The 26977-nt window shown below is 52.1% G+C and overlaps 1 protein-coding gene across 1 annotated transcript in view; it reads left to right on the forward strand.

The window, feature by feature from the left end:
- Nucleotides 1-7888: 7888 nt before the first annotated feature.
- The window catches only part of MDGA2 (MAM domain containing glycosylphosphatidylinositol anchor 2), a 209088-nt gene continuing 189999 nt past the window's right edge, over nt 7889-26977 (forward strand). The window contains exon 1 of the mRNA XM_058807283.1: nt 7889-8086. Within this exon, the coding sequence (XP_058663266.1) occupies nt 8014-8086 (73 nt within the window). The 5' untranslated portion in view covers nt 7889-8013. The remainder of the gene's footprint in view (nt 8087-26977) is intronic.

The following is a 26977-nucleotide window of genomic DNA, read 5'->3' on the forward strand; positions in this document are numbered from 1 at the left end:
GAGCAGGGGGAGAACACACAGAACCAACAACAGGAACATCCACACCCTGCTGAGGAACAGCAGCACTGCGGTCAGGAGCCAAATCCTGAACAATTCTATCCTTCCTTGGCAGGGCTTGGGATGAGATGGGCTCCAAGGTCCCATCCAAGCCAAACTGGGATTCTGGGGTTCCATAACCCAGCTCCAGGCAGGAGGTGCTGGGGGGTGAAAGGGACTCTGAGGACATTGAGGCCTTTCAGGAGTTATAAAAATGATGGAGAGGGAATTTTCCATGGGCATGGAGTGATAGGAAAAGGGGGAATCATTTAAAGTAAAAGAGAGTGGGTTAGATGGGATGTTGGGATATTGGAATTCCTGGCTGGGAGGGTGGGGAGGGGCTGGGATGGAATTCCCAGAGGATCCCTGGCAGTTCCCAAGGGCAGGTTGGACATTGGGGCTTGGAGCAGCCTGGGACAGTGGGAGGTGTCCCTGCCCATGGGAGGGGCTTGATTAAATGATAATTCGAGTTCCCTTCTATCCCAAACCATTCCATGATTCCATGGAACACGAATGTTCCTTGTGGTCACCCCACGCCCAGTCTCACAAGGAATTCTTGGATCTGCTGCTGGTTTGCAGCTCTGGAATCAACAAAAAACCACATTTCCATGGGGAAATTCCTGCTGTGCCCACCCTGAGCTGCCCTGGCCCAGCCTGAGGCCGTTCCCTCTGCTCCTGTCCCTGTTCCCTGGGAGCAGAGCCCACTTCTAAAAAGGAGGAACTGGGAATTTTTATATGGACAGCCAGCACCAGGACAAGGGACGTGTCAGAGCCAGAAGGTCCCCTCTGCCTCTCCCATGGATGGAATTCCAGGCCCCTTCCAACCCCAGCCATTCCATGATTTTCCTGGGCACTCCCAGAGGTTGGGCTTGGAGTTCCCTTTCTCAGCCGTTCCTGAAAAACCCGAATCCTGAATTCCTGCATGCACAGCAATAACCCCAAAACCAAATTCAGCCACTGAACATCCCACAGACCTTGACATCATTGACACCCTTGACATTATCCTGGGATGTTTTGATCTGGGAAAAAAGGGAAACTTCACAGGGAGAGGCAGCCTAAGGCACAGCCTAACATTAAGCTTGGCCTTACACGTGTGTATATCCCACCAGCAACACAAATTGTTTCATTCATATAAATATTTGGACATCAGGAGGATTCCTCTTTATCCCAAAAAATCCTGGTGAGCAGAGCTGGGCTGAAAGGAGATTTGATGTAATTTTTAATAATTCTGAGATTTGAACTGCACAGGTGTGGCTAACAGGTCTGTCACACTCTGTTATTTATCCCAAAACTCCATCCCTCTGAGGCTTGGCTCTAAAAATGGTTCCAATTTCCAGGACAAAATCCAGCTCATCAGGAGAGTGGGAAAAGCACAAGGCAGATGCTGCTGGAAGCTTTGGAAGAGCTGGGGCCAATTAAAATGGGCCTTCAGTGGTGATTTGAAATCCCAGCATCTGCCCCAAAAAAGGAAAATCTCTCTGGGATGGACTGAAATCCAAGGGCTGGGAATAAAGTTAGGAAGAGCCTGTGCTGGCCTAAAGGAGAGGGTTTGGTGTTGGGGCTCCTGATTTGTTCCTCTGCTGGTTTGAAGGGGAAAAATCTGTGAGAAAAGGAAAAATTCCATGAAACATTTCAGATCATGGAATTTTGGAATGGTTTTGGGGGGGAGGGATCTTTAAGTTCATCTTATTCACCCTCTGGGACACCTTCCACTATCCCAGGTTGCTCCAAGCCCTTCCAGGACACCTCCAGGAATGGGGAATTCACAATATCCCTCTTCCAGTGTTCCCCACCTCATTCTGGGATGATTTGTTGTCTATAATCTGTTCCCACTCCAAACACACCCCAAATCCATCAGAATTATGAGACCAAGTGAAATTATTGAGTTTTCCCTTTGTTTTTATTGGAAGTTGGGAAAAGGAGGGGAATACAGCACCACAGAGCTCACCCACACCACGGAATTACTCAGGATTTTAACGGTGCTTAATGGTCTCCTTCAGTCAAATCCCAATTATTTGTGGACTTGCTCCCAACAGGGAGAGAGAAAATAATTTGCTCTTGTTTGGTGCTGGGTAAAATGGAAAAGCTGTCCAAGAGCTCCTGGAAGAAATGGCTGCTGGAATGTGGGAAGCGTTAAAACCCCGGAATTTTTGTTATTTGAATGAGACTAATTCAGATTGATTTGATTTATCTGTGATTAAGTTTAAAGTTGGTTTTATTTAGCTGCAATTTGTTCCCTCCTGTACCAACTTGTGGAGGTTGTGTCCCCCCTCCACACCTTTGCACAATCCTCTTGATCTGAGAGTTCCAGTGGTTCCTCATTGCTGACGGGAGGAAAGCACAGTCAGGGATAACTCTGCCACTACATCCCACAGGGAAGGGCCGAGGGTGAAATCCTTGGGATCCAAGGGTTTTTATCCCTGTCTTAGGTTGGAAATGCCAAATGTATCTGGGGGTGTGTGCTCCATCCCCATCCGTCAGAGCTGGGGCAGCTCTCTGCTGTTCCTGGAGCAGTTGTTTCTTTGTCTCTCCCCCAGCCAACCCTCCCTGCAGGAGATCTCTGCTGTCCATGGCCACTGAGTGTCCCTGCAGGGCTGATCCAATGCCAGCATCCCATGGGGAGATGCTCCGCCCAGGGGAGGAGCCAAGCATTCCTACCTGGGCACAATCTGAGCCTGGCACAGCACGGCAGCCTTTGCCCCCTGCACTGCCAGAGGAGCAGCTTTCTGCTGCCCTGCATGGCCAGAGGGAGCCCAGGCCCATCTGCAGCAGCCCTGGAGCTGCAGAGGAAAACTCCCCCCTTGTGCAGGATCCCTGCTGCAGCAGAGCCACAGCTGGCACTGCAGGAGGGCTGAGCCCCCCTGGCATGGGGCTGGGACACCCCCTGACACACAGGGGACAGGGACTGCTCTGGCTCTGTCACTGCTATTTTGTATTACATTTATATTTTTATATTGTCTTCCAATTTTTAAAATTTTTTCCTAATAATGAACTGTTATTCCTACTCCTATATCTTTGCCTGAGAGCCCCTTAATTTCAAAATTACAATAATTCAGAGCGAGTGGGTTTACATTTTCCATTTCAAGGGAGGCTCCTGCCTTCCTCAGCACACACCTGGCTTTTCAAACCAAGACAACAACCAGCCCTGATATTCTGATGGATCAAACCATTCCAGCTGTGGTCACCCACTGGACAATCCTTGGAATGTGAGGGATGGCTAAAGTGAAGAAGTTAAAAGCAAATTCCAGTGCCTGCTAAAAATATTTTTATTTTTCCCTTTTATAAACTAAGAACATCCTGGTGCTTGCAGAAATGGGTCACATTTAATTAACCAGGGACAAACGAGGCTGCTCAATCCATTGGGTGGCCACAATTTTGAATTTTCCATCCTGGAAATCTTCAAGAGATCACACGGAAAATGTGCTCCTTCCCAAAGATTGGCAGTTGGACAAAGAAGGAGTCAACAAGGATAACTCCAGCATGGCTGACATTCCAAAAATAACAAGTGTCTTGTGCATTATCAGCAGGAAAATCAGGAAAAAAGGGAATTCTTGTGAGGGTAAATGAGATTATCAACCCGCATCACTTGTGCTGCTGAAGCTGCCCCTATTGCAGTATGGAAATGAAGCTTGGGAATTCTTTGGACTAAGGCAATGAAAGGGAGTTTATTTCCCTGAATGAAAGGAAATCCCACTGGAGCCTCTCCATTCTTCCTCGTGCATGGAGGGTGGTAAAAAATTCCAGGATTTCGTTAAAATCAACTTTTATCGTGAGTTTGGAGAGCTCTGCCTGTGACCAAGACCCCCAGCGAGCCCCTGGCTGCATCTCTGCAAGGCGTGGATGGATCCCAAATCTCCTGATTCCCTCCAAGGGATTCCCAATGCACACCCAGGATTTGGGAATCCTCACCTGCTGCTCTCCCAGCTCTTTTCCCCATGGATCCCATCCCAGGTGTGGTGGCCCTCTGGACACACTTTGCCAGCCCTGGCTGAGTGAGAGTTGAAATCTCCTGGGTTTGGGAGCAGGGACAAATCCAGGGATTTGTTTCAGGGTTAAAGTGATGGATGAGCCTCGTGAACCTTCCCAGTGAAGTACAGCCAAGGGGCTTTGCAGGCTCTGAATTTCCCATTCTCTGGGAAATGTTTTCCCACAAGTTCTGGAGATGCTGGAGCCCAACCACAAACCCCAGTCCTGCTCCTGGTTCCAGCTGAATTTCACAATTCCCAGTTAAATGATTCCAGCAGGGAGCAAGTCTGTATTTAACATCACAGAAAGTGATTTGGGACACGCAGGAAAATCAGCTCTGACTCAGTGAGGTCTTTTAATTCCTCCTTTCTCCTCCCTGTCCAGAGAGATTTCTGGATTTGGGATCACAGCTGAACATCCTCGAGCAAATCTCAGCAGTAGCTGCAATATTTAAACTTTTAAGAACAAATACTTAAAAAAAAAAAACCCACCTCAGGCAGAAATAATTTGGGCTCTCACCCCACAGAGATTTATGCACCTGCTTAGACTGGGAATTATTTTCCCCAACTCCAAGTGATTTTTTTGGTGAGGTTTCCTCCTCTGCAGTGCCAGAGGCTGAATTTCCAAGGAATGCTGTCAGTGGTGTGCTAACAGCCTGCTAACAGCATCCCTCCTGGAGGCTGTTTCATCCAGGTGATGATTCCAGCCTCCAGGATCCAAGAACACCTGGCTGTGCTGGAGGATCTTGGAATTAACCATGGGAAGGTTGGAAACAGGGAGAGAAAGGCCCAGCCCTTGAGCTTGTTCTTGATGTTCAACACACAGAGCAGCCAAAAGGGAACCTGGCACTTTTCCCACCATTTCCACCTGAGGAATGCCAGCTTTTCCTCCCAAACCTGCCCTGGATAGAACTTTACAGGCGAGGAAAACACTCAGAGAGGTCAAAAAAGTTTTGGAGCGTGGCCACATTTGTGCTGTGGGGCGTTTGGGTGGAGGAGGAAGAAAGGAAACTGGGGGGGAAATCCTTGGGAAGAGACCAGAGCTCTGGGTTGGGATGGGCACAGCCCAGATGTTGCTTGGAGGGCACAGAGAAAGAGGGGAAAAAAGGGGAAAAAGAAGGGGCTGAAGGTAGAAAAAAGCCAAAATGCAGCCTGGAGGTTTGAAGGTGTTGAGCTGGAGGTTGAAGGTGATGGGCTGGAGGTTGAAGGTGATGGGCTGGAGGTTGACGGTGATGAGCTGAAGGTCATGCTGGGAGTGCAGCCTCTGGAGATGTTCCCAAATTCTCCTGGAAACTGAAAACTAGAGAAAAAGGAGCATCAGGTGGGCTCAGAGAAGCCACCTGAGAGTCCCTTCAGAGAGGAGACCAAGCAGTGAAGGGGGTGGGAGGCAGCCAGAATGGCACAGAAGTGTCCCTTGAGGGGGACGTGGGATTTGAGCACAAGCACGGGGCCTCCTCAGTGCCACCCTCAGCACCCTCTGGGCACTGCTGGGTGCCAGCCTGAGCTCTGGGGGCACGGGAAAGGCACAGGGAAGGGCTGTAGCCATCCCTTCTCCTACTTCCCACATCCTCACCAGGCTGGGAATGGGGAACAGCCCCAGCTGGGAGGGAATTCAGCTCCCTGCTGGAATTTCAGTGATGGATTGGATGCCCCAAGCCCTCAATGTGCTGGATCATCTCATGGAAGGGATGGAAAGGCTCAGCCCGTGTCAGGAGAGCTCTGGAAGCGTCCCAGCCTTGTTATCAGTGTCCTGTGGTGTCACACAAACCCTGACAATGCAATTGTCCCTTCCAGAGATCTGTCACTGCCCTGGCCGGGAGCACAAATCCTTTTGGGGCAGGCAGAGGGAGCTGATCAGTGCCCAAGGTGCCCACGGGTTTGGGGCAATCCTTGGAGAAATCAAGGAAAAAGGGCAGAGGACAGGGGCAGCCTTTTCCACAGAAATCCTTGGCTTGTTCTGAGGAATTGGAGAGAAGAGACTTTGGCCAGCACGGATCCCATGGGATCCCAAAACGTGGGGACACCAGGGAGGCTGGGAAGGGGCTGGGAACCAGTCGGGGCTCTCAAGCATTTGAGATTCCTAAAGGGGGAATAACCCGATAAAAACCCAGCGGCCTCAGCTGGATCAGACACAGAGAGCAGCTGCTTTGTCACCTGCCTGTGCCCTCTGTCACTCCAGGGTGGTGACCTGGGACACGAGCTGGACCAAGCACAGGGGTTTATTGGGGTTTTATTGGGGTTTTACCCGTGGGGCTGGGGAAGCAGCGGGGTCTGAACCCGGGGGTGCCCCAGAACTGGGCAGAGAGGGAGCGGGGTGGCATGGGGGGACAGCGGGGGACAGCGGGGGACAGCGAGCTCGGAGCCGGGCAGCGCAGCCCGGGACGGACCCTCGGGCCGGGAGCGCAGCGCGGGCTCAGGGCGCCCCTCACCGTCCGCACCGCACCGCGCGGCACCGCGCATCCCGGGACAGAGCGGGACCGACCCGCGCATCCCGGGACAGAGCGGGACCGACCCGCGCATCCCGGGACAGAGCGGGACAGAGCGGGACCGAACCGCGCATCCCGGGACAGAGCGGGACAGAGCGGGACCGACCCGCGCATCCCGGGACAGAGCGGGACAGAGCGGGACCGAACCGCGCATCCCGGGACAGAGCGGGACAGAGCGGGACCAAACCGCGCATTCCGGGACAGAGCGGGACCCCCTGTGCATCCCGGGACAGACGGGACAGAGCGGGACCCCCTGTGCATCCCGGGACAGACGGGACAGAGCGGGACCGGGACAGAGCGGGACATCCCGCGCATCCCAGGACAGAGCAGGACTGCTCAGACATCCCGGGACAGAGTGGGACCCGATACAGAGCGGGACCAGCCGGGACAGAGGACCGGGGACAGAGCGCGACATCCCGCGCATCCCGGGACAGAGCGGGACTCGGGACAGAGCGGGACCGCCCGCGCATCCCGGGACGGAGCGGGACCGTTCCACGCATCCCTGCTCCGTGCGAGCCGCCCAGCTCCGCGCATCCCGGCTCACAGCACCCCGTGCGCCCGGGATGGAGCGGGCCGGGCCCCCACGCACCGGCTCCGCGCGGGTCCCGGCGCTCCGCGCATCCCGGAGCGGCGCGGTCAGCCCGCGCATCCCTCCCGGGCGGCGCCCGCGGCCATGCGCGCCCGGCGGCGGCGGCGGCGGAGCCGCGGGGCCACGGGGGGCGGCGGCGGCGGAGGAGGAGGAGGCGGAGGAAGGCGCTCAGCAGCAGCAGCGGCAGCAGCCACGCAGCTTTGACGTCGCCGGGCTGCGGCTGCCGGCCCCGCACGTATAGCACAACGTGACGGCCCCGCCGCCGCCACTCGCGCCCGCTCCCCCGCGCCCGCTCGGCAGCGCACCCGCACGCAGCGCGGCCGCGGGAGCCCCGCGCCGCCCCCGCCATGGGCCCGGCCGCCGCCCCGCAGCCGCGCTGAGAGGAGGGGGAGCCGCTCCCGGAGCGCCGCAGCCGCAGCCGGAGCCTCCCCGCGGCCCCGCGCCCGCCCCCGCCCGCGCCGCCCCCGCCGCCCCCCGCGCTCCGCGCTCCGCTCCGCTCCCTCCGCGGGCAGCCCCGCGCACCATGCGGGGGCCGCGGCGCCGCGGTGGCCTCTGATGGCCGCGGGGCGCAGGCGGCTGCGGCGGCCCCGCGCGGCGCTCGGCGGCCCCGGGAGGCGGCGGCGGCGGCGGCCGGAGCTCTGAGGGCGCCGCGGCCCGGAGCGGGTGCGGGGGCTGCCGCTGCCGGGGGCTCGCTCTGAGCGGGGCTCGCCCCGCGCCGCCCGCTGCGCAGCGGGAGGAGGAGGAGGAGGAGGAGGCGGAGGCGGAGGAGGAAGGAGGAGGAGGAGGAGGAGGACCGGCGCGGTGCCCGCCGCCTGCCCCCGCCGCCCTGCCTGCGCGGGCGTGCGCGGCTCGGCCGCAGCGGAGCGCGGGGCTCCGGCGGGCGCTGCGCTGCCCCCCCCCGCCCCGCCGGGCTGGATATGTGGATGCTCACGTGAAGATGGATGTAGCGATCGGGCTGCTGGGGCTGCTGACGGTTCTGCTGGAGGGCAGCTCCGGCCAAGGGGTGTACGGTGAGTGCGGGGCGCCGCGTGACCTTGTCGCGACTGTCGCCGGGGCGGAAGGGCGGGGGGGGGGGATGGGGGGGTGGGGGCGAGCCCCGCTGCGCGCCGCGGGAGCCGGCGGAGGCAGAGCGGAGGCAGCGCCGTTGCCATGAGACGCTGACATTTCACGGCGATAACCGGGCCGGGGGGCGGGCGGGGGGGCGATTCGGGGGGTCCGCAGCCGGTCCCGGGCCGCGCTGGCCGCCGCCGGGAGCCGCCTCCGCGGGGCTCGTCCGCGCCCGCGGAGCGCCCGCGGCCGCCGCACTTGTTACCGGCGGCGCTGCCGCCCGCGGCCGCGGAGCCAGGGGCGGGGGCGAAGGCGCCGCAAACTTCCCGGGGCTCCGCCGGGGGCGCGCGGACCCCGCGGGCGGGCGGCTCCGCTCCCCCGGCCCCGCTGCCCCCCGCCCGTGACTTGCACATCACGGGCGGCAGCGCCCGCTCCGCGCTGGGGCCGCGCTCTTGTTGCTTCCCCCTCGCCCCCGCGCCCCGAGGTGGCCCCGGTTCGGCGCTGCCCGGAGCCCGGAGGGGCGGGGGAACCGGGCGCTCCGCCGGGGCCGCGGCCGGGATGCTGCCCCGTGCCCCGGTGCCGGCGCTGCCGCGGCCGCGGTGCTGCCTCCGTGCCGGTGATGCTCCGGTTCTGTCGATGCCCTGGCCGCGGTGTGGCCGGTCCCGGTGATGCCCGGGCCGTGGTAATGCTTCGGTGCCAGTGATGCTCCGGTTCCGGTGATGTCCCAGCCCCAGGGATGCCCCGGTTGTGGTGATGCCCGGGTTGTGGCGATGCCCCGGCTGTGGCGATGCCCCGGTTGTGCCGATGCTCCGTTCTCGGTGATGTCCCAGTCCCAGCGATGCCCCGGTTCTGGAGATGCACCGGTAGTGACAATGCCCCGTCTCCGGTGCTGCCCCATTCCTGTGCTGCCCCATTCCCGGTGCTGCCCCATTCCCGGCGATGCCCTGGCTGTGGCGATGCCCCCTTCCCGATGCTGCCCGCTTCCCGATGATGCCCCGGTTCTGTGATGCCCCGTTCCCGGCGGTGCCCTGTACCCGGTGCTCCCCCTCTCCCGATGCTTCCCCATTCCCTGTGCTCCCGGTTCCCGGAGCTGCCCGCCCGGGCGGGGGGGTTATGTAAGCGGCTCGGCGCCGTGCGGTGCCGCCGGCAGCTCCGGCACCCGGGGCTGAGGAAGGCGATTCACGAATCTCCCAGCAAATGCTTGGTGTGACATTGCCTCCTCCGAGCCCGTCCGCTCCCACACTTCCACATTCGCTTCCCACCTGGAACGGAGCCTCACTTCGAGACTCAGGGACTCACTCTCCTTTTTTTTTTTTTTTTTTTTTTTTTTTTTTTTTTTTTTTTTCTCTTTAATTTTGGAAAATCTGGACGTGCCCGCGGATGTCAGAGGGGCTGGGCGGGCGGAGGAGGCTCGGCTGGTGCGGAGCTGGCAGCGGCTCCTGCCTCCCCCGGCACACAGGCACATATTGTTGGATGCTCGGGAAGAGCAGCGAACAGGAGAGGGCTTGTTCAGGAAGAGCGAGGTGGGGGCTGGAAGGAGGAGATGCGGACTCAGCTCCGGGCTCTGGGCTTTGGAGTAAAGACTTTGGTGCTGCTGCTTTTCTCCGCCTGATATAGGCTGAGAGCTGAGAGCGCTGTGAACTCAGCCGTGCTTTGTGCTCCAGAGCGGTGCCCCGGGAATCTTGGGTGCCTCCATCGGCTCGGGAATGTGGACAAAAAATAAAAAATATTCCAAGCCCGGGGTGTGCCTGCAGCCCCCGGTGCAGCAGCAGGGCCATTTTGGGGAAAGGAGGATGGGAAGGCTGGAGCCTGCAGATTATCCAAAGTGAGCCCCAGCCTGCGAAAGGACCTCGCTGCTTTGGAAAAATCGGTTTGTGGGATTTTAACAAGTTTTTTGGCCTTTTTTTTAAACATTTCCAGAGCCTGGCAGCTCTGCTTGCGAGCGTGGTGCTGCCGAGGAGGTGTCTTGCCATGTTAACACTTGTTCCTGGTTCCTGCGCTCCTCTGGGAGCGGGCACAGCTCCAGAGCCTCTCCGTGAGGAAGGTGGCGAGGGGAAGGAAGGAAGGAAGGAGCAGCCTGGAATCCATCCCTGCTGCTCCCTGTTGATATTCCCAGCCCTGCAGGTGGCTCAGAGCCGTCCCTCAGGCTCCTCCCTGGCTCATCCCACCTGTCCTTGGCACGGCACGGCTCTGCCAGGCTGTTTTCCAGCCCTGGATGCTCCCGGAGGTGCGGGAAGGTGCCGGCACAGAGCCTGGCACGGCACCGCCCGTGCCCACCCGGGGAGCAGCTCCGGCGCCTTGAAATGCAAAATAAATGCTCAGTTTGTGGATTGTGAGCTCGTTTAAACTCCAGGTTAAGGTGCCGGGCTGGGCAGCACCTCTGCAACTTCCCTCTGTTCTGGTGGAATGCTGCAGCTGGGATGGAAAACTGGGATCCTAAAGGGAAACTGGGAGAACTGGGAGCAGGGCAGGCCCGGCCCACGTTCTGCTTCCTCAGGGGATGGAGGAGAGCAGAGCTGCTGAAATCCTTGGGGATTCGTGCAGTTCCTCAGCTCTCCCTGATTTCCTGGCCAGAGATGGAGAACAACTCGAGATCTGTGCACGTTTCCTCCCCTTTCAGTGGTGCATGACTTGCACTGCTAACAAAGCAGGAAATGTAGGGATTCAGGACATGGTGGCTCTCCTTTCACCCAACTTCCAATTTCCAGAGGGAGAAAACAGCTCAGCAAAGAGGCCAAGGTGGGCACGGAGAGTTTTTGACAGATCAGAGGAATTTTGGGAGAGTGGAGAAGGGATTTTTGGGTTTGTTCCTGAGCTGCCTCAGCTGGAGGGGCTCACCAGGCACTTGGGGTCGGATTTTGTGCCCTGCAGAGTGAGGAAGAGCCCAGAGAATTCCCGGACAGGAGCCTGGAGAGCCTGAAAGCTTCCAGTACCTCTGGGGTGGGGGCTGGAAAAATCCTGGGAATGGGGGGGGACCTGGCTGGAGTGAGGCTCTGCTGGGGTGACAATCCTGCTCCAGGGGCAAAGCCAACACCTCCTGACCCTGGGAAGCTGATTCCAGGTGGTGACAGGGATCTGGGAGCAGCTGTGGGATCCCCTGGTTGGGATCGGGGTCACACAGGGGATGCAGCCCCCTCTGAGATCCTGGCTCACTGGGCTGGGATTTGTCCACCCCTCACCAAGATTTTAGGGTTTTTTCCATGATTTCAGCTGGAATTAAGCAGGGCAGACCCTCAGGATGTTTCCTGGGAGCACCAGGTGTGACACAGGAAGGGTGTGAGGGTGACAGCGACCCCTCTGTGCCACCCCAGCTCCTGCAGGGTACGGGGCTCAGCATTCCATCTGCGGCCATGGAAAACCTCAGGATGGCTTGGAATTCCTCCTGGAATCACTCATGGAGGGAGGAGTATCAGAGCCTTCCTCAGGCTTTGCACCAAATCCGGGCATGCAAAATTTTGGGAGAAGCACCCACAGCCTTGGGAAGAACGAGGCTTCCAGGAGTTTTCCCACTGGGAAAAAATGATATTTCCAGGAGTTTTCCCATTGGGAACAATGAGACTTCCAGGTGTTTTCCCATTGCTGGTTCAAAATGCCCGCAATTGAAGGTATTTAAGGTGTTAACTTCCAGCGAACTCGTCCTGGTTGATCCAAGCACCAAATGTCATCCAACGGCCTCAGCCCTCAGTGCAGCTGCAGGTTTTCCAAAGAAAACTGGAATTGGGCATCCCAAAGGTTGGAGCTGCCCCTTTTCCCCAGGATCCAGCTGGAGTGGGGCTGCTGGAGCTGCTTGGAGCCCAGGGGAGGTTGGAGTATGGGTGGAGGATGTCAGGAAAGATCTGGGAAATATCAGGGAAAGATCTGGGGAAAATCTGGGGGAAAATGATCAGGGAAAGATCTGGGAAAAATCTGGGAAAGATCAGGGAAAAATCTGGGAAAATCTGGGAATGTTCTGGGAAAGATCTAGGAAAGATCTTCCACTCCTGCCTCTTTGTGATGCTGGGATAATTCCCTGAGCTCCGATCCCGGAGGGATTTAAGGAGCGCTGCCTTTGGAGCTGGGAGCGGCCTCTGACCTGGCCTTTCCCAACATTTTTACGGATCCAGGAGTGGATTGGAGGGATGAGGGGAGGGGTGGGAAAACAAAATCACTGGGAGGGCATTTGGCTCATTAGAAGTGCCGGCTTCTTGTTGGGAAACCTCTGTATCAGAGGGGAGGAAACCTCTGGATCAGGCAGGGAAACCTCTGGATCAGGCAGGGAAACCTCTGGATCAGAGAGGAGGAAAAACGTCTGGATTGGCAGGGAGGGAAACCTCTGGATCAGTCAGGGAAAAACCTCTGGGTCAGCGGGGAGGGAAACCTCTGGCTCAGCGGTCCCAGCTGGAGGATATTTCCATGGATTGTACTTCCAGGGGGGATATTTCCCTGGGGGATATTTCCATGGTGCTGCCGGCCTCGCTGGGTGAATGCCGGCCTTGTCCGGGGCGCTTTAACCCCGCACAATTCCCGACTTTGTGCCAGGGAAGCGTCCCTGGGAACAGGGCAGGGATTATGCGCTGCCGCAGGGGCAGCTGCGCTCCTCCCGCTCCTCCCGCTCCTCCCGCCTGCTCCGGGATCCCTGCGGACCCTTGGGAACTTTAACTCTTCCCTAAACCCTGATCAAGGATCTTCTCCTTCTCCTTCTCCTTCTCCTTCTCCTTCTCCTTCTCCTTCTCCTTCTCCTTCTCCTTCTCCTTCTCCTTCTCCTTCTCCTTCTCCTTCTCCTTCTCCTTCTCCTTCTCCTTCTCCTTCTCCTTCTCCTTCTCCTTCTCCTTCTCCTTCTCCTTCTCCTTCTCCTTCTCCTTCTCCTTCTCCTCCTCCTTCTCCTTCTCCTCCTCCCGGGGATTTTTGGGATGAGCTTCAGCTTCCAGGGAGGGGAAGAATCCCTGGAGAGCCGAGGAATTGGGATCTGCTCCCATGGATGGGGTTGTGGTCAGGGTAAGGAATTGGGAATTCCAGAATTCCAGCAGGGGGAATTCTCTGGGTTCAGGTGTTGGTTGTGATTTGGGGTATGGAGTGCAATTGTTGAGCTTTCAATCCAATTTAAACTTGGTAAATGTGTGGGATTTAAGCTGAGCCTAAACTTCCCTGAGGTTTGGTGATCCTGGGATGTGTGGAGAGCTCCAAGGATCCTCCTGGAATGCCCAGAGCTGCATCCCAGCTCTGCCTCCCATGAAATGTCGCCTTTGATTCCATGGGAGGGGAATTTGGAGGGAATCTGGCAAGGAAATTCTTAAACCACCGAAAATTAAAATTCCTGGGTCTCAGAAGAGCAAAATCCGGTAAATTCTGAGCAGTGTAAGGAAGTTGAAGGAAATGGAAATGATTAGAGTTCAGTTCTGTCTTCCACATTCCTCAAAATTATTTGGGATTCCTACCAGTGGAGGGCTGACTGATCCTTGTCAGTCCATATATGGATTGCGTAGGATTATATAGGATTATATTGTCCTCATATAGGTTATATGCAGGAGTGTTCTTGTAGGCAATGGGGTCTGGATGTTTGGGATGAAACACAAAGGATTAAAGTTCAGTTCTTATCTTCCACATTCCTCGAAATTATTTGGGATTTCTGATCGATCCCTGTCAGTCCATATATGGATTATATAGGATTATTATGTGCATTATATCCAGGAGTATTCTTGTAGAGAATGGGGTCTCCTGCATTAAATTCCCCTTTTCCAGTGGGAAAATCCCTTTGGGATGGGATAGTCCCACTCTCCCTAATCTTGATGGGTTTAGGGACAAGATTGTTTATTTCCCATATTTTTAATAACTGGGAAGGAATTTATTTTTTGGAGAAAGGGGATTTTGGGAACCTGGTCACATGTTGGGTGTTTGTCTTCCACATTCCTCAAAATTATTTGGGATTTCCACCAGGGAAGGGCTGATTGATCCCTGTCAGTCCATATATGGATTATATAGGATTATTATATGGATTATATTGTCCATATATGGGTTATATCCAGGAGTATTCTTGTAGGGAATGGGATCTCCTGCATCAAATCCCCTTCCTCCAGTGGGAAAATCCCTTTGGGATGGGATAATCCTATTCTCCCTAACCTGGATGGGCTCAGGGACAAAATTGTTCATTTCCCATATTTTTTATAGTTGAGAAGGATTTTTGTTTTGGAAAGAGGGAATTTTGGGATCCATCTCATGCTGGATATTTGGGATGCTGCTGCTCCATCACCCTTCCCTCAATTCCTGACAAATCCCACCCCATCATCTCCTTGATCTTTTTATTTCCCTCTTTGCAATTCTGAGCCCTGTCTGGATCCAGAGGAATTATTTCCTGCCTTTTCCAGAAATAATCTCCTCTCCCAAAATTGCTGGGAATGGAGGGCACTCGCTTGGCTCTTCCCAGACAGATTTTGGATTTTTGGGCTCTTTTGGGATGAGGAATTTTTCCCAAGCTGTGGGATCAGGCTGTCCATGTGATTCCTCCTTCCATGCAATATTGAAGGACAACTTGAAATTCCTCATGGGAATTTTTTGTTGGATCTCAGGAAAGCACCCAGAGGGTGCTGGGCTCTGAATACAGGGAATGCCACAATCCAGAGGCTTCCAGAATTCCAGGAATTTTTGGAAAATATTTGGAAAATGTTTAGAAAATATCCCCAGGGATGTGCAGGGTGGGATTGCTGGGGTGGCTGGGCAGGCTCTGGATGATCCTGGGATAATCAGGTGCTTCCGGAAGGATCCTACAGAGATCTCCCAACCCGGGAGGGTGTGAGGTTTTCCCTGGAATTTCTGGCATCAGGGGGATCCTTGTGAAGGATTTTCCCAAGGATTTTCAGCTGGGAAGTGATGGGAGCTGGAATGTGCCTGCAGGGAATTGGGGTGGTTTCCATTCCAATCCAACCTTTTGGGAAGGATGATCCAATCTGAGGAACTGATGAAATTCCCAAATCATGGAATGTTTCTAACACCATTTTATCCAGCCTCTCCTGCCTTTCTATCCCTTTATACCATAGATATCACTCCTTTTCCCAAGAAAATTGTTTACACTCTTTATGACAATCTTTGATAAAAATGGAGCTGGAAGACTGAAAAATACCTGGATTTCCATAGGATTAAAAAAAAAAAAAAGAAAAGAAGAAAAAAAAAAAAGGACTTTTGGCATCCCAGCTGCACCATCCATGGCTTTTTGTGCTGGGAATGGGAAAAGGGAGTGAGGAGCAGAAGGAAGGAGGGAAAAGGATGGGATGGGGGTTGTTCCTTCCCAAATTCCCACTGCATCCCATCCCCTTCCATCGTGGATCCCATCCCAGATTTTCCATCAGCAGCTCTCATCTTCCTTCCCCCTGAGCTGAAATCTGGGAGATTTTGCACCTCTGGAATGTGAGTTAGGAATTAAGGGAATATTCCAGGGCAGGGGAGGTTCAGGAATTGGGATCACCCTGGGATTGGAGGCTGTTTTCCGTGGAAATGGAAACTCTGCTCCCTGGATATTGGATTCCCCTCCCATTTTCCTGAATTTTAGCCTTCCTTTGATGGAACATGGAGCAATCCAGAAATTAGGGAAGTGTTCTACTGCAACACTCAAATCCACACAGGAATGCTGCCACAGGAGTTTTGGGACAGGCTTTAAGCTGGAATTTGCTCTCCTCAGGCACAAAGTAATTCCCTTTTTTCTGAGCTCTCCCTGCTGTAGGATGAGATGCAGAAAATGGGAATTATCTCAATTTGCTGCAGCTGGAGCACCTCGTTAACCAACCAGAGCTGCTCCCACTCCCTTCATTTTTAAACTCCTCCCACCTGGAGCTAATCCTGACCATTATGTAAAGATGGAGTTTGGTTTAATTCCCAAAACCCACCTTGGAATGAGCTGTTTGCTCCTGTTATCCTGCTTGTCCCAATGTAAGTTTTTATTTTATTAAAATCCTTCCTTTGTCTGAGAGGGTGGGAAATCTAGGGTTTTCCTAGATGTGAAATTTGGAATAAATTTGGGAGGGAGTTTCTTTGTTGTGCTTCAGGTTTTTCTGTGGTATTTGAGTGAAGGTCCTGGAGCAGCTTTTGTGGAGCTGGAGGGGCTTTCTGATCCCAGTGCTGCCTCTGGGTTATCCCATGTGGATTGATGGAATTCCAGGGAGAAAAAAGACGTTTGAAGGAATTTGGAGTCTCTGGGATGAGCCTGATTTAGGGTTTTTAAGGTTGAACCGAAGGGGAGAGATGTGGGGTTTGGGATCAATTATGATTTCCAAGAGTTATCCCAGGTGAGCTTTGGAAAATCCAATGTTTTCCTAGGAAAAGCAATTTAATTCCAAATAAAGGAAAACAGAGATAGGGAGGGGATTGCCTTGTTGTGCTCCATTTTTTGGTTTTTTTTTTTTTTTTTGGGATAAAGGTCCTGGAGCAGCTTTTATGGGGCTGGAAGGGGGTTCTGCTCCCAGGGCTGCCCCTGGAGTTGCTCTCCCATGTGCTTTTCTAGGGTGTCCCATGTGGATTGAGTGAAAAAGGAGGTTTTGAGGAATTTGGAGTCTCTGGGATGAGGCTGATTTAGGATTCCTGAGGTTGAACCTAAGGGGAGAGATGTGAGCTTTGGGAGAAATTGTGATTTCCAAGAGTTATCCCAGGTGAGTTTTGGACAATTCATTGTTTTCATAGAAAAAGAAATTCAATTCTAAGTAAATGAAAACAGGGATAGGGAGGGGATTTCCTCGTTGTGCTCCATTATTTTGGGGGTTTTTTTGGGATAAAGGTCCTGGAGCAGCTTTTATGGGCCTGGAAGGGGGTTCTGCTCTCAGGGCTGCCTCTGCAATTGCTCTCCCATGTGCTTTTCTAGGGTATCCTGTGTGGATTGAGTTAATTCCAGGAGTTGTGGTAGAAAAAGGACGTTTTAAGGAATTTGGGAATCTTTGGGATGTGGCTGATTTAGGATTCCTGAAGTTGAACCTAAGGGGAAAATTGTGGGGTTTGGGGAAAATTGTGATTTCCAAGAGTTCTCCCAGGTGATCAGAAAAATGGGGATGTGCTGGGAGTTCTTCTGCTTTGAGCATTTGGTGTTTTTATTTTCCTGCATGAGTTCTCTGTTATAAAACAGAAGAGAACTTTCAAATCTGAGGAGTTTTGCTTCAAAGCTGTCACAACACTGAGATGTTTTCCAGTTATTCAAAAATCAGGAATTCATGGGATACGTCAGCCTTTGGAATCCATCCCTTTTCCTGCTGGAACAAAAGTTGGGTGGGAGGAGAGGGAAGGATGGAGCCATATCTTGGGTGGGTGAGGAAGGAGCTGCTCCCCATTCCAATGGGAGAAATCCCAGCTTTTCCAGAAATTCCTGTTGTTTTTTTTTTTAAACCAGGCTGTGGATGTGCCATGGGCAGCCCTTATATTGGGACACCAATTAATTAATTGGAAGTTTTTGGAATTATTTATTTGGGATCAGCAAGTCTGGGCTTGCTCCTTGGCCTGGTTCCTGATCCCAGCTGGGCTCTAATAAAATTAAATTTGTTGTGTTTTGACACCAATTAATTGATTATCAGTTAATTCATGTCACCTGGCTGATGGAGCTGAAATTGTTGGGGTTTTCCTGTTCAGGGCCAAGGGCTGGATTTGATCCTTGTGGGATGTGTTCCTGATCCCACCTGGGCTCTATCAAGCCTAAATTTGTTGTTTTGGGACAGCAATTAATTGATTATCAGTTAATTAGTTGCATCTGGCTGTGGGTGCTGATGGAGCTGGAACTTTTGGGATTCTCCTGGGCAGGGCCAGGGGTTGGATTTGATCTTTGTGGGATTTTTGACCAGAGGTTCCTGGGCTCCATCAGCCATTGTATTGGGACACCAATTAATTAATTATCAGCTAATGAATGTCCACTGGCTGATGGAGCTGGATTTGTTGGGATTTTCCAGTGCAAGCCCAGGAGCTGGATTTGATCCTTGTGGGATTTTTGACCAGAGGTTCCTGATCTCAGCTGGGCTCTAGTCAAAATAAATTTCTTGTATTGGGATGTGAATTAATTGATTTAGTTAATTAATTGCACCTGGCTGTGGGTGCTGATGGAGCTGGAATTTTGCGGTTGCCAGGAGTTGGGTTTGATCCTTGTGGGTTCTTTGCACCTTGGGATATTCTATGAGTGGTTTGTGGCAGCAGAAAATGGGACTGAAATGATGAATTAAGTTTTTTCCCAAATTTATGGGGTGGGATTTGCCCTGGGTTGGTATCCATGGATTCCTGGGAACATCCAGGCAGTGCCAGCTCTTTTCCAAGGGCAGAATTCCACACAGCAGCAGATCCCAGCAATCTGTGCTCAGCAAAGCCTTTAAATAATACAATATGAGGGAAAAATCCCCCTGGAATGGTTTGGGTTGGAAAGAACTTTAAATCCCATCCCATTCCCACAACCAGGGAAGCTTCTCCATATCCCAGGCTGCTCCAAGCTCCAGGAACACTAATTGGATCTCGTTAGTTTAATTAAACTCTTTTTGCCTCATAGCAAAGCTTAGCTTTACCTCAGGCACCAAAACCCCCGGAATTCTCCTGCTGGGATCCCAATCCCAAGAAAAGGAACGCTTTTGCCCACAGCTACTCTGTGCTCCAAAAAAAAAAAAATCCCTCAGAATTCTGGGTTTTTTAGAAGTGCAGTGTCAATAGCCTGGAAACAAACTCCCACCTGGGGAAATCCAATGGGATTTCTCCTCTGGGTTTTCCCTCCTCCCCCAAGAGCCCTTTGCTGGATGTGCTGAGGGAAGGCAGATCCTGAATATTTTTTTGAGGGTTTGTGGGAAATTGTAGGAATGATATAATACCAACCCAGGGTAAACCGCACACCATAAATCTGGAAAAAACTTCTTAATTCATCATTTCAGTCCCATTTTCTGCTGGCACAAACCATTCATGGAATATCCCAAGGTGCCAAAGAATCCACGAGGATCAAATCCAACTCCTGGCAATCCTAATATTGTAGGAATGTATGCAGGCCTTAAATGAGGGGGTTTAAGGCATAAATGGGATCCTTCCTTTTTTGTGTTTGCTGGGAAAGCTGTGGAGTTCTTCACTCATGGGTGGGATTTTCCAGCTGATTTTTTTTTTGGGAGAAGTTAAAGGTTCTGTGCTCTGCCTGAGCTGTTTGGGGATTTGTGGATGGGATAAACTGGTGAACCCTGGATAATCAATGACCTTTTCCTTATCCAGACTCTGCAGTTGGAGATTTGGTCAGGAAAAATCAGGGGTGTGGGAGAATCTGTGTCTGGATAAGGCCTGGAGTGCCAGGACCCAGGAAATGGCTTCCCAATGCCACAGGGCAGGGAGGGATGGGAGATTGGGAATTCCTGGCTGGGCTGGAATTCTCAGAGCTGCCTCTGGATCTCTGACAGTGCCCAAGGCCAGGCTGGATGGGATTGGAGCATTCTAGAATGGTGGAAGGTGTTCCTGGATTGGAATGGGCTTATTGGATGTCATCAAAGTCCTGATCCAAAGGAATTCCAATGGAATCTGGATGTTTTCTCAGCCTGGAAAGTCCTCACTGGACTCACACTGGGAGGCTGGAGGGTGATTTTGTGATCCCTGAGCTGTGCTGATGGGTTGGGAATGGTTGGGTGTGACAGTGTTCGCAGGGGTCTCAGGTTGAGGGAAGAGACGAGGATCTGACTCCATGTTTCAGAAGGCTGATTTATTATTTTATGACATATATTATATTAAAACTATACTAAAAGAATAGAAGAAAGGATTTCATCAGAATGCTGGCTAAGAATAGAAAAAGAAGGAATGATAACAAAGGCTTGTGACTTGGGCTCTCTGTCTGAGCCAGCTGACTGTGATTGGCCATTAATTAGAAACAACCCCATGAGACCAATCCCAGATGCACCTGTTGCATCCCACAGCAGCAGATAACCATTGTTTGCATTTTGTTCCTGAGGCCTCCCAGCCTCTCAGGAGGAAAAATCCTAAGGAAAGGATTTTTCAGAAAATATCATCACTACAGTTGGGAATTTCCTCTGCTCCAGACCCTCAGATTGATCTCTCGGTAGTATGGGAAATATTACCAGGATCCTTTGAGAAAAGTGGGAATGAGGTGGTGTTTTGGATTGGCAGAATGGGGGAAAGTTTGAGAGGACTTTGGGATTCATTTCAGCTGGAATGGGAAGGGGAGTTGGGAGATGGAGATTTGTGGAGCTGGGAATGGGAATGATTCCATGGAGAGGGACTGGGGACAAGGGATGGAGGGACAGGAGCCAGGGAATGGCTCCCAGTGCCAGAGGGCAGGGATGGGTGGGAGATTGGGAATTCCTGGCTGGGCTGGAATTGCCAGAGCAGCTGTGGCTGCCCCTGGATCCCTGGCAGTGCCCAAGGCCAGGCTGGACATTGGGGCACCCTGGGACAGTGGGAGTGCTGGGGTTGGAATGGGATGTTGTGGATTTTCCTGCAGGAAGTTTGGTTGCTGCTCCCAAACTTTGCAGAACACCTCCAACATTCCCAAAGGCTCCAATCCCCAGAACTGCTCAGATCCTGATGTTAAAAGGTTTCTATTTGGAGTTCATTTGGGATCAGCTCCTGGGAGTTTGCATCCAGCTGGGATCTGGGCTCTGCTCCAGGGAACAGGGACAGGAGCAGAGGGAACGGCCTCAGGCTGGGCCGGGGCAGCTCAGGGTGGGCACAGCAGGAATTTCCCCACGGAAAGGGGGCTCAGGCCTTGGCACTGCCCAGGGAGGGTTGCAGTGCCCATGTCTGGAGGGATTTTTGAAATCCATGTGGATGTGGCTTTGGCAGTGCTGGGAATGGTTGGATTTGATCTTGGAGGACTTTTCCCACCTCGAATGATTCCAAGTGGGAACAAATTCCTGGGTGGAAGCATGATCCCCTCAGAGATTTCTCTCCATGAAGACTTAGAGTTTCCAGCCCCTCCCTGGGAGAGGGAATTGCATTTTCCCTCTGCAGAAAATTCCTTCTTTAATTAACTCCTCATTGTGAGGTTATTCCACATCCACATGTTCCTAAAATCCCTCACAAAGTGCAGAAACCCAGAATTTTTATGGATTGGCTGGAATCAAGGTCTTTTTATGCATGGACCTGGATTTTCTGGATTCTCCAGGGCTGCCTGATCTTGGATGTTCACAGCCAGGGAAATTCAGGATTCCTGGAGTATTTGCTCAAATTGTGGGAAGAGAAGGATGATTCCTGAATTTAACAGGAGGTTGTTAAATGGGAATATTTCTGTTGGGAATGGAATGGGAGAAATGGAGAATCCCAAGGAATAAACACCTTTGGCAGGGAGTGGAAATTGAAGCCGTTTTCCTTTTTATCCCCACTTGGATCCAGCTTTCCTTGGCCTCCAAAGCCGTTAGGGTGGGTTTGTGCATCACCTGGCCCAGTGGGATCTCAGCTCCTGGCACAGATTCAAGGATTTCTGGCCATGGAAATAATAATAGTCATCATAATTAGCGTGTCCTGAGGAAGCTGCCATGCTTGGATTGAGTTTAAGGGGAGAAAAAAAAAATCCCAACAAAAGGAGAGAGATTATTAATTACTGTAAGAAGCATTAAAGGATCATTTGGATTTCATGGAAAATTCAGGAAATCTGATCCCAGGAGCTCTTTTTAGTGGGAATTCCAGCAGCTTTGAGCTGCCCAAATCCAGGGGCATTTCCAGGAGGTGCTGGGAAATAATTCCCACTTTTATTTCAAGGAAAAATGAAGAGAAATTGGGAATTTTAAAGAAAACATGGCAGGGGCTTGTCAGCTTGGTGCCTCTTTAAATGGGGAGAGGAAAATGAGGATTGTGGAGAAATGAAGTGGAAATCAAAGGATGGTGCTGCCTAAATTTTCCTTGGAATTCTCCTCAGTGCATCCAAGAAATCCAAATAAATCCTCCCAAACTCGAGCAGAGGGAGAGGTGGGAATTTGGGGCAGAGTCTGGGAATCTGATTTGGGTCCTGGGTGGTTGATGCTGAGGATATTCCCTAATTATCTTATGGAAAAATGGATTTTTTTCAGCATCTCAGAATTGTTTGGATTAGAAGGGAGCTCAAGGCTCATCCCTGCCCTGCCCAGGGACACTTGCACATCCCAGGTTGTTCCAGTCCTATACAACATTTCTTTTCCAGGGAAAAATCTGGGTTTTTTTTCTATGATGTTGGAATTTGGCAGAATGCAGATCCCATTCAAATTTTTCCCTGAATTCTCCCTCCTCTGGGCACCTCTGTGGGGTTTTGGGTGTGACTGGAAGAGTTTGGGGCTTTAGAGAGCCAAAGAAAGTCCAAAATTGGGGCAGGGATAAGGAAAACATCCCAGGGGCATCCACACTTAATCCAGGAGGAATTCCAAGGGCTCTAAAAGGATGAAAGGAAAAACAGAAACCTAAAACAAAGCTGGCGGAGCTGTCGTGGTGTGGATTTTTGGGATCTCTTCCCTGATCCCTGCAAGCTAAAATAGATCTGGGATGTGTCAGGAAATAATTCCCTTTGGGATTTGCTTTTGGGGTTTCATTTTAGGCTCAATCTGGAATTTCCTCTCATCTCCTGGATCTCTGAGCAGGGTTTTGCTCCCCTCTGAGGGTTTCAGGGATATTTGTGAGGAATTTTGCTCTGCAGGCTGGCCTGGATTTAAATTTGGGTCCCATCCACAACCAAAGTACCTCCCGGACCCCTCACCCTGCAGGAAGCAGCTCTGCCTCAGCAAAAATGATGGGAAAATTAATCCATGATTATTTTTTAGGAAAAAGGATTCCTCTTGGAATCAATCCACGTGACAATTAATGGGGACATTACAGGAGCCTGAATGAGGGATGTGGGGCTCCAGGGGCTCTCCAAATGCAGTTTATTGTACACAAAATGCAGTTTATTGTACCCAAGGTGTCACAGCAGCCCAGGGCTGTGGGTGACAGAGCTGTGCCCACAGCTGTCAGCTCCAGCTGCCGGCAGGCCTGGAGTCCCCCATCCCTCATTCAGGCCCTTACTAATGGTGCCCCACGTTGGGCGCCACTGTAAGAGCCTGAATGAGGGATGTGGGACTCCAGGGGCTCTCCAAATGCAGTTTATTGTACCCAAAGTGTCACAGCAGCCCAGGGCCGTGGGTGACAGAGCTGTGCCCACAGCTGTCAGCTCCAGCTGCAGGCAGCCCTGGACACCCTTAGTTTAGGTCACAATGCATTATAGACTTTTCTGTGCTGAGCATCTTCATACAGCAGAGCCAATCTATGCCTTAACTGTTACCTGTAGCCCATCATAACTGCTGTAATCACCATATTCATGTCACTGTTCTCCAGTCACTAACAGTCAGTGCATTACAGTTTCAGCTAGAAGTTGTTTTTCAGTTTTCTTGCAGTGGAAAATTCTGAGACCTTTTTTCTACTTGCCACATTTGCTGCCTTGTTTGCCTGTGCTCTCTTTGTGTTTGGTAAAAACATCTTCTTGTTTGGGGTGGGTTTATCCTTTGCTCTAAGCCATAAAACCCCTTCTAACTCACACAGCCTTTGCCTCCTTGGTTATCCAGTGGGACTGGCTCAGCAATTCTTTTCTTCTATATCAAAACTTGCTTCCATCTCTATCCCTTCTTCGGATTCTGCATTCAAAAATCTTTCTGCCAAGCACACACATATCTGTGAGACTTTCTTGTCAAACTTTCATCCTTCCCAGCAGACATTAAACAGCCACTGCCAGAAGTTCTGTTGTCCCGCCCAGCAGCTCTTCCAAAGCTCCTCCTCTCCCAAAAATCCCGGCCCAGCAGGAGCTCTGATGCTGTTTTCCAGCATCCTGCCCTCCCTGCTTTTCACTCATTCCTATCAATTTGAGTGGGGCATTCCTTCTCTCCCAGCACATGGAATAACCAGAGATGTTTGGATAATCGTGAGGGGAGGATGATTTTTTATTTTTTGGGAGATGGAAGGGACCTTAAATCCCATCATGGATGCGCAAGGACACCTCCCACTGTCCCAGGGTGCCCCAGTGCCCAGCCTGGCCTTGGGCACTGCCAGGGATCCAGGGGCAGCCACAGCTGCTCTGGCAATCCCAGCCCAGCCAGGAATTCCCAATTCCCAATCTCCCACCCATCCCTGCCCTCTGGCACTGGGAGCCATTCCCTGGCTCCTGTCCCTCCATGCCTTGTCCCCAGTCCCTCTGCAGCTCTCCTGGAGCCCTTCAGGCCCTGCCAGGGGCTCTGAGGTTTTCCTGGATCCTTCTCCTCTCCCGGGGAACATTCCCAGCTCTTGGAGCAGCTGTGACCTCTTCTGGCGTTGTTCCAGCAGCTTAAAAAAAATCCTTTATACCCACCAAAAATTCTTATTTATTTTTTTATAAATAGTAAAAACCACAATATAATAGAGTTTATCCATTAAAAATATATCATTCCCATATCCAAGGGCATCAGACCAAAATAAACAGGAAAAGGTTTATCCAACTTTTCCCCCTCCTTTGGATCATGAGGGCTGAGTTCAGCTCTGGCTTTATTTTATTTAATTTATCCTGAATAATTCATTCCTGTGGAAACAGCTCTTGGATAAAACCACATCTGAGAAAAGGGGGAAAAAGCTTGGAGAACTGTAAAGTTTCCCCTATTAAAATGTTATTGTCATCTCAATATTTTCATTTGGGGTTTTGTATATTTAATGACCTGATTAAAGCAAAGAACAGCAAGATAAATATTTTGGGTTGGCTAAAAGCACCCCAAATGTTGATATTTCAACAAAATCCAAAACCCAGCAGTGAAAACAAAATCACTTCGCTTCATCTTGGCTTAATTAATTTTTTCCCCTTTCATTTTGGCGAGTGAACACAATAAAAAAAAATAAATCAGTGTTTGCCCAGAACTGGGTCACAAAGAGATTAAATGAAATTATTTCTGGGCCATCCAGTGGCAGCAGGAAGAGCTGGAAGTCCCCCTCCTGCAGAACTCCAATTGTTTAATTCCTTTCACGTTGATCTGGGATTGGGGGCGTGGGGAGAGGAAGGGGAGATTTGTAGGAATTTGTGGAAAGATGGGAACTGCCCAGGGAGGGTTGCAGTGCCCATCCCTGCAGGTGTCCCCTGGAGGTGGCACTGAGAGCTCTGGGCTGGGGACAAGGTGGGCATTGGGCACAGCTGGGTCTGATCTTGGAGCTCTTTTCCAGCCTCAGGGATTCTGTGGGGTTTGGATTGGATATTTGGGGAAATTTCTTCCCTAAAAGGGTTCCCTGGCACAGGTACAGGGTGGAGTCCCCATGCCTGGAGGGATTTCAAATACATGTGGATGTGGCACCTGGGGACACGGGGCAGTGGTGGCCTTGGCAGGGCGGGGGAATGGTTGGATGAACTTTGAGGTCTTTTCCAACCTTCATGATTCCACGAATATCTGTCCTCTGGTTTGGAGTCCCCATCCCTGGAGGTGGCACTGAGAGCTCTGGGCTGGGGACAAGGTGGGCATTGGGCACAGCTGGGACTGAATCCTGGGGGGATTTTGCGAGCTCAGGGATTTTGGGATTACAAACTCAGGCTGGATGGGATGTGTGGCTGTGGGGTGGAAGGAGCAATCCCAAAGCTGCTGGAATTCAGCACCTGGAGCTGGACGAACGTGGAGGTGCTTCCTCTGTGCCCAGAATGTCACTCCATAAAATCATGGCATGGTTGGGATTGGGAAGAGACTTGGAAAGGTCATCCAGGGACCAAGCAGGAACAGCTCCCACTGTCCCAGGTGGATCCAAGTGCTCTCCAGCCTGGCCTTGGGCACTGCCAGGGATCCAGGGGCAGCCACAGCTGCTCTGGCAATCCCAGCCCAGCCAGGAATTCCCAGTTCCCAATCTCCCACCCATCCCTGCCCTCTGGCACTGGGAGCCATTCCCTGGCTCCTGTCCCTCCATCCCTTGTCCCCAGTCCCTCTGCAGCTCTCCTGGAGCCCTTCAGGCCCTGCCAGGGGCACTGAGCTCTGCCTGGAGCCTTCTCCTCTCCAGGGAACATTCCCAGCCCTCCCAGCCTGGCTCCAGAGCAGCTCCATGTAGAGGGGGCAGAATTCCCCCTTTCCCTTTTCCCACACTGTGGGATCAGCCCAGGGAATGGGAATTTCAGTCTGAGGCACTTCCAGCACTCCACTCCTTCTCCTCACCCCTGAGCCAATTTCCAGCTCATCCCAATTTTAGACATTGATCTGCTTTGGCACTTCCAGCCCCTTCCAGTGCAACCTGGAGGAAAATCTGGATTTTTCCACACAGGGAGTGAAGGTTTGGCCACATCCCAGCCTTGCACCCGGCATTGATCTGCTCCAAGCTTTCCCTGTTCCTCCCAGATAAATTGGAATACAAATGGAGCTGTGGGGAAGGGTTGGGAGCTTTTTTTGGGATGACAACTTCCATGTGGAGGATTTATAAACTGCCTGTTTTCCTTAAGGAAGAATCATCCTCCCTTTCCTGGGATATTTATGGGTTTATTTTGCATCCAATGGTTCAGGCTGATTTGTGGCAAGAGGAAAATCCAATCAAATCCCAACTTTTGTGGATGAAGGAATGGATCCGTGTCTCTTTGGAATGCTGCATTCGCTTTTTTGTTTTTTCAAAGGAGCCCTTGTACAGCAGAATCAATCCCAGGTATTTCAGGGCTGAGCCCAGGAATGTTTGGAGTATCTCAGATCCTGACTGGAATGCTGAATCCGGCATTAATCCTCATCTTTCCTTAGGAATGTGCTCTTGTGTCCATGCTGGGAGAAGAGCAGGGATTATGGATCAGGATCATGCTTAAAAAAGTAGGGGAAAAATTCCCTTTTCCTGTGCCTGTGTCATTCCCTTTTACAGCCAAGGACTTCCAATCAAATCCCAACTTTTTTGGATGAAGGGATGGATCTGTGTCTCCTTGGAATGCTGCATTCCCATTGTTGTTTTTTTTTTTTTTTTCCTATTAAATGGGCACTGATGGGCTC

Source organism: Ammospiza caudacuta, chromosome 6 (assembly GCF_027887145.1).
Source record: "Ammospiza caudacuta isolate bAmmCau1 chromosome 6, bAmmCau1.pri, whole genome shotgun sequence".
NCBI lineage: Eukaryota > Metazoa > Chordata > Aves > Passeriformes > Passerellidae > Ammospiza > Ammospiza caudacuta.